We start from the raw sequence: 6,411 nt of genomic DNA, 5'->3' as shown, positions 1-6,411 counted from the left end.
CCCCATCCCCAGAAGGATTCCTGGGGTCCCTTGCAGTAGAGGGACCATGGAGGGTAATCCTGCTCTATCCTCTGTCACCACCACTGCCCCCAGGGTGTTATCTCTATGTGAAGGCACATAGAAAGAGAGGGACTGTAGGTTCTCCTGAAGGCAGACGCTGACACAGAGACAGAACCGTGAACGGTTTATTGGGGGGTACCAGGAGAGACAAAGCACAGGGGACAGGATGGGCAGGGAAAGCATTCAGACCACCAGGCAGAAAACATCCATATCTTTACTAAATAGAAACTCATTGAAGCCTGGCTGCTGGAGGTCAAGGAAGTCTTCAGACTACAAAATGATTAGCCTGTAAGGCAAAAGGATTTGGGTTAGTACACTGGGACCTTATGTTTTCCCAAATGCTCTTTGCCTCCCATAGTGTATCTGAGGCCTTGGATGAACACTTGAGTGTGTGGCCACCTCTGCAAGTCTATACCTAATAGAAAATAATTCTCTTCACATCTGACATATAAATCTCTGATTGTACCCATTCTCTTAACTATCTTTTACTTCATTGTGGCTAGGACCTAAAATTTAATAGAAAACGGGGCACTTTGCCTTGTCTTTGAAATGAGAATTGCCACTATCTGGGCTGAGGTGTTACACTCTTAGTGTATTTTGTGGACTTAAATGAACATTTTTTGGACGCTCATGGGCATGGAGCTATTTTCATTTAAAGAGTGAGAACAGTGAATGCTCAGAGCCCAGATACTTTGTCAATTTTGTTTTTTGAGACAGAGACAGAGGAAGGGCAAACGTGTGAGTGAAGAGGGAAGGGACAGAAGATGACGGATAGAGAGAATCCCAGATACGCTCCACGCTCAGCACTGAGCCTAACTTGGGGCTCAATCTCAGAACTTTGAGATCATGACCTGAGCAGGAATCAAGATTCTGCTGCTGAACCGACTGAGCCGCCCAGGGGCCCCTGCAGGTTCTTTATGTACGTCAACTCCTACTGCTCTAGTGACCTCAGAATCCAGTATGCTCTCCCTTTCACAGATTAAAAAAAAAAAGCTAAGGCCCAGAGAAGCCCACACTGAGAGCTGGTATTTGGGCTGAGAAATCAGGAACACAGGCAAATCCGCAGGATACTGGGACTGACGTCCCAGGGGAGGTGCACAACTGCAGGCAGGGTGGTGATGCAGATGCAGAGGCTGGTGACAGGGCTCCAGCTAGGGCAGCTACTCGTTAACCCTGACACACCCACTAACAGTCTGACTCAGGCTGAGGCAAGGGCGGCCACCCTTCACCGGGTCACCGTCCCATCTTCACTTTTTCTCACTGGGAGACATAACCTCAGCCAGACGACAATCCCCAAAGACCATGTTAAATTTCCCAAGTCTCCATGACAGTCTTTCACGTGGTTCAGAACCTTCAGAAATTCAGGGAAACAAAGCTCCTCATATACTACAGATGAACGGCTTCATGGCAATAACAACATTCTGGACAAATAATGGCATTATCCACACTGTGTGTGTGAACACGTGCAGCAGTCAGTACGGACCGCACGGTGTCCTCACACTCACTCTGAAGCTGCTGGCCTGCCGGGAAAGGCCTCACCCTCCCTGAGAGAAGCCCAGCCTCTCCCTGAGCACCTCATGCCTTCTTGGCATCCACAACCTCCTGTTTCCTGTTACTTGGGGCTCCCTCCCTTCCTTCTGGATACATCTCTCGTTCTTCCCTCATATGGAACTCACTGTCTATGTCCTTTCATCAGTGTGTCCCTCCCTTCTCTCAGACACACAACCTCAATTCCTCACATTACGACCAGGACTCAACCCTCCAAGAGCACAGAGCATCGTCTCTGTACCATGTGCGTGCGCACACCTACTGAGCCCAGCTTTTGGAGAAGGGCAGCTCTCCGTCACCACAAGGGACCTGCCCACCCGCTCAGTATGACTGGAAGACAAGCTCCATCAATTGTTTCTACAGAACAACCAGAGGAAAGTTACCACCATGTCCTTAGCGACCTTCACTCCACCATGACATGAGAGGCCTGTGGGCGGCACCACTGGTCCTTGTGGAGGACGCTCCAGCATCTGTATCTGACCTGCGCCATGGAAAAGACAGAAGCTTCTCCCCCTGGAAGTGACTGAGCAGCATTTCAATGAACCCTCTACACCTGCCTCCTGCATCTGCCACTGTTTCTCATTCTCACCTCCCTGACCAGAGAAGACCATTTCCAACAAGTTTCCAGACTGCAGAGGACAAGGGCAGACCTCTACCCTAATGATCCATGAAGGACCACAGCCCTGCGTCAAGCATGTATACAACTAATGAAATGACAGCTCAAACCCTACATGCTGTAGATGAAGTGAGAGGGGTTTCATCCCTCCCAGAACAACAAATGCAGATGCTGGACGTGCATGACGGTAAGAGACAGATGTCTGCCATTGTGCAGCAGAGACATTTCCTTCCCAACAATGGCACCTGCCCGTGCTCAGTGTGTGCAAAGAGCCAGGCACACGCATGTGTGTCCTGAGGAACTTCAGAATCTTAAAAGCGCCCCCAGCCCTGTTTCCCCTTCAAAGTCAAGCCCTGAGCACCATCTCTGCCTTTGCTCAACTGACACAACCACAAGGTAAAGATCTGGAAACAGAGATGCCTGTAAGCTCCACATGAAGACTTGCCGCTTTGGATGGGAAACAACACCACACACGGACCCCAGGATATACACAACACACACAGGCCAGGTCACTGTGCTGCGCTGAGAGGAACAGGACTCCAGAAATGGGTACAGCTGAAAACACCCCTGTACTTACTTGGTTCTCCTCTGGGACCTTCTTGGGCACAGAGCTGCTATTGTCCCCTTGAGCTCCACGGGCTTCTGAATGGGAAGGAAGCCCTAGAAGGGACAGAGGTGGATTCAGATTAGCGATGACCACGCAGGATTCAAGCCAACCACTCCCCCTGCCCGAGCCTATTCCACGCTCTCCCTCGGTCGCATCCTTCGTGTTTCTCATAGGACTCCCCTCACTCCTGTGGGTGAAGGAGGGAAGGAAGTCCCTCAACCTCGTGGATATGACCACTCTGCCCAGGGAGCAGATGTTTCCAGAACTAATCTAGAACGCAGGACACCTGGGGCCTCCACACATGAGTGTGATGTGAAGGTTGTGCTTTCTCCAGCCCAGAGTCCAAAACATCGTGTGCACAGTGCACCTGGGCAATGCTTCTATGTCTGTCCTCTGCGAAATGTCCCTTTTCTTCTCCACGACAGACACCTGCTGCCCAGTTCTGTACGGTGAACCAGACAGTCCATGAGATGGATGTCCACCCAAAGTGGAGGAATGTTACCATGTCCTCACTCGGGCTTATCTTTGCATTGCAAAGCCTTGTGGTAACACCTCTCCATCTTCTCCTCTAATGGATGTGGTTCAACTATGAATATGCTTTACGACTCACGTCAATTCAGATCATCTCACCATGTGGTGGAGGAATGAGGTGTGGCTGAGGCCCCCATGGCCACCACTGTGGAGGTGGAGGAGGAGGAGGGAAGCCTGGCCCCATGTGGTAGGGCATACGGAGGGGCCCTGGGCAGCGAGGAAACACTCTCACACCTGTACTGACCTGCTGAATAGACAAGAAAATATTTTAGTAAAACAGACAAAAGTTGCAACACCAAGAAAAGAAACCAAAACAAAGAGTTCTCAGCACCTGGCTTCTTCAGGTGAGCTGCATCGTGCTAGAAAACATACATGCCCCTCCCAGCTGGTGATAGTACAGTGAGGAAAGAGAGGGCAATGGCTGTTACAGGAATAGCCTGTCAGAAAACATCACTGCCCATGTCTGCCCACGTTCACCAGCAAGAAGTAGTGTCTTAAAGATGAAAAAGGATCATTGCAAACTAGTAAAGCAGCACATTCAAGACACGGGGGCATTGACGTCCAGGACAACACTTCCTCTTTCCTCCTCAGCCACCAGAGAAGATTTTTTTTTGCTCAGAATAGAGAGAATGTGATGCAAAGTTTCTGACCACTTGAGAGGAACCATTTGCTTGTAAGTCCCCGACTATCCCCACAGTTCCTCGCCTCCTGACAACGGGTCCTCTACTCTCTACAGTTTCTGTCCATGGCCACAAAGACCCTTGAGGAAAGTGGTGGTTGTGGTCTGACAGAGGCACTGAAAAGTGTTTTCCAAGGATCATGATACCAATAACCCTTATGTACACTCAGCAGCTGTGTTTGTCTTAAAACAGAGTCATTTGGAATTTTCAACGTACGGAGTTCCAGAGTCATTTTGTCCAATGGGAAAAGAACATGGGAAGGCCAAATAAGAGAATTCACAAAAATGTATATGCTTCCCGATGGAAAACTCCACACGTGTGATGAGAAAAGAAACCAGCTCTTATGGTAACTTAGGACCAAATGACCTGCTCCTGGAAGCCCAGCTGAAGGGCTGGGAGGCACTGGTCATGCAGGTAATCACTGGCGTCCCCCATTAGAATGTGTGTGCGGGTTGTGATTATGACAGTGCGCCTGAGAGCTTTAATACTTCAAATTACTTGGAGAAAGGGTGTATGTACGTGGGTTCTGCACAGCATGTTTTCCAGCAGAGGTAAAACAGGGATGGCTCATGAAAATTGTCCTGAGAACATTCTAGACCGCAAAGGAGACAGTATAAAATACAGAGAGAGTTTTCCCCAGGTTCTGTTTGTGAGGATTACCAGACCCATCTAACCCTGGCATGTGCACTACACCAGTTGAACCTGAACGTAACCTAAAGGGAGTTGGACCAACCAGAGGACTTCACTGTGGAGGGCATGGTCCTCCTCCCCTGTTACTTCCCCGGGGTGCACTGTGGGCAGGCAGGGGTACACACACACGCACACGCATCTTCCCTACCACCAAGCTGCAAGACAGTAGCACTCGTGCCAGAACGGCTACCCATCTCCTTCGTCTCACCTATAGCCTGCGGTGAACAGAGGCCGTGGGGAAAACTACTGTAACCCCATGTTAATATAGGTCTGCACCTCGACAGAGACAAGGAGTCTGCCACCAAGGATAATCAACTAAGGAAAAAACTACATTTCACACACAGGCCGGTATCTACATGCAGGACCACACTCCCACATCATGGCAAGCACAGCTTCTAATTCTGTACATTGAGAACAAACACAATGAGAGGCCATGGGAAACCCGGTGTCCACACGTAGAAGTGCAGTCACTCGTGGGTCAACCGGCAGCCCACCAGCCCCTGCGTGAGCAGCTCTGCTTCCCTCCCTGACAAAGGGGTCTTCTACACTCCACAAGGGCTGTCCATGGCCACAGACTCCGCCAAGGAGAAACGACACCATCGCATATCTCTAAGCATCTACAGATTTGGGAGGAATCACGAAATTGAGGATCTCTAACGGAGCAGCCCGGAGGCTCCTGGGTGAACAGTGCGCATTCTGAAACGGATGATCGCAGGACACACGCAACACCACAAGGCCAGGACAGGGTGCTGTCCACACTGCAATACATTTCAGAAACGGACACAGCTGAAACTGCCCGCAATACTTACCATAGCCATCTCTGGGTCCTTTCGAGGGTCGGTGCTGCTGTTCATCCTGGGAACCGGTCTCGGTGCTGGATCAGACAAAGGACAGAGGTTTATTGTGGTTTGCATGCCCTCCATGCCTTCCTCTCCCATCTTGCACTCTTTCCCACACTCTGGGCCTTTATCAGAGGGTTTCACCCGTGACTCAAGTGACTCCTTTGCTAAGAGAGACACCAGTCACCTGACTCTTGTGGGAGACACTCCAGGACCCCGGTTCCAGAGTTTCCAAAAGTAATCCATCACGTGTGGACAGGTCGGGGTACACCTGGCTGGAAATCAACACTAAAATTGGGGCACTCAACAAACATCAGGCAAAATCACTTTGTCTTCATAGATTAAACATCTAAGTGAGAATAGCTTTGGGTGGGTGACATCCACACACCCCCGACATGAATGGCCTACATTCTCTTTTCAGGCCACAGGTGGATGGCTCATTTGTCCAGCCTGTGGATGAGACCTAGCATGCGTGACTGCCCAACAAGTACACATTTCAAGGAAGAAACAGACTTTGACAGTTGTATAGTCACGAACAAAGAAAACACAGGCAGACTGAGCAATAAAGCTATGGCATTGCACCGATAACATGAGAGGAGTAAAATAGATTTCATTGATGAATGTGGTCCTATAGATTACAAATAAAACAAAAATAGAGGAACCTCTATAACGAGTAAATAAGTGCCCTTTTTCACAAATAGTCTTTTTTTTCCCCCAAGGCTTGACCACTGAGTCGAGCTGGGAAGGGAGCTCGGCTCCCACCTTCTCAGGCTCACCTCTTCAGAAGGGGGTAGCAGAAGGGAAGGTGTGGAGGGGTGTGAGCTCCATCTGTCACAGCGG

The 6,411-nt window shown here is 49.9% G+C and overlaps 1 protein-coding gene across 1 annotated transcript in view; it reads right to left on the bottom strand.

Annotated features, from left to right (window-relative positions):
• Positions 1-215: 215 nt before the first annotated feature.
• The window catches only part of LOC123933617 (transport and Golgi organization protein 1 homolog), a 29,241-nt gene continuing 23,045 nt past the window's right edge, over positions 216-6,411 (bottom strand). Inside the window, exons 17-20 of the mRNA XM_045992955.1 lie at positions 5,542-5,606; positions 3,462-3,609; positions 2,802-2,884; positions 216-346 (exon numbers count right to left, since the gene is read on the bottom strand). Of these exons, the coding sequence (XP_045848911.1) occupies positions 326-346; positions 2,802-2,884; positions 3,462-3,609; positions 5,542-5,606 (317 nt within the window). The 3' untranslated portion in view covers positions 216-325. The remainder of the gene's footprint in view (positions 347-2,801; positions 2,885-3,461; positions 3,610-5,541; positions 5,607-6,411) is intronic.

The sequence above is a fragment of the Meles meles genome, chromosome 21 (assembly GCF_922984935.1).
Source record: "Meles meles chromosome 21, mMelMel3.1 paternal haplotype, whole genome shotgun sequence".
NCBI classification, from domain to species: domain Eukaryota; kingdom Metazoa; phylum Chordata; class Mammalia; order Carnivora; family Mustelidae; genus Meles; species Meles meles.
This window is presented reverse-complemented; position numbering and strand designations above follow the sequence as displayed.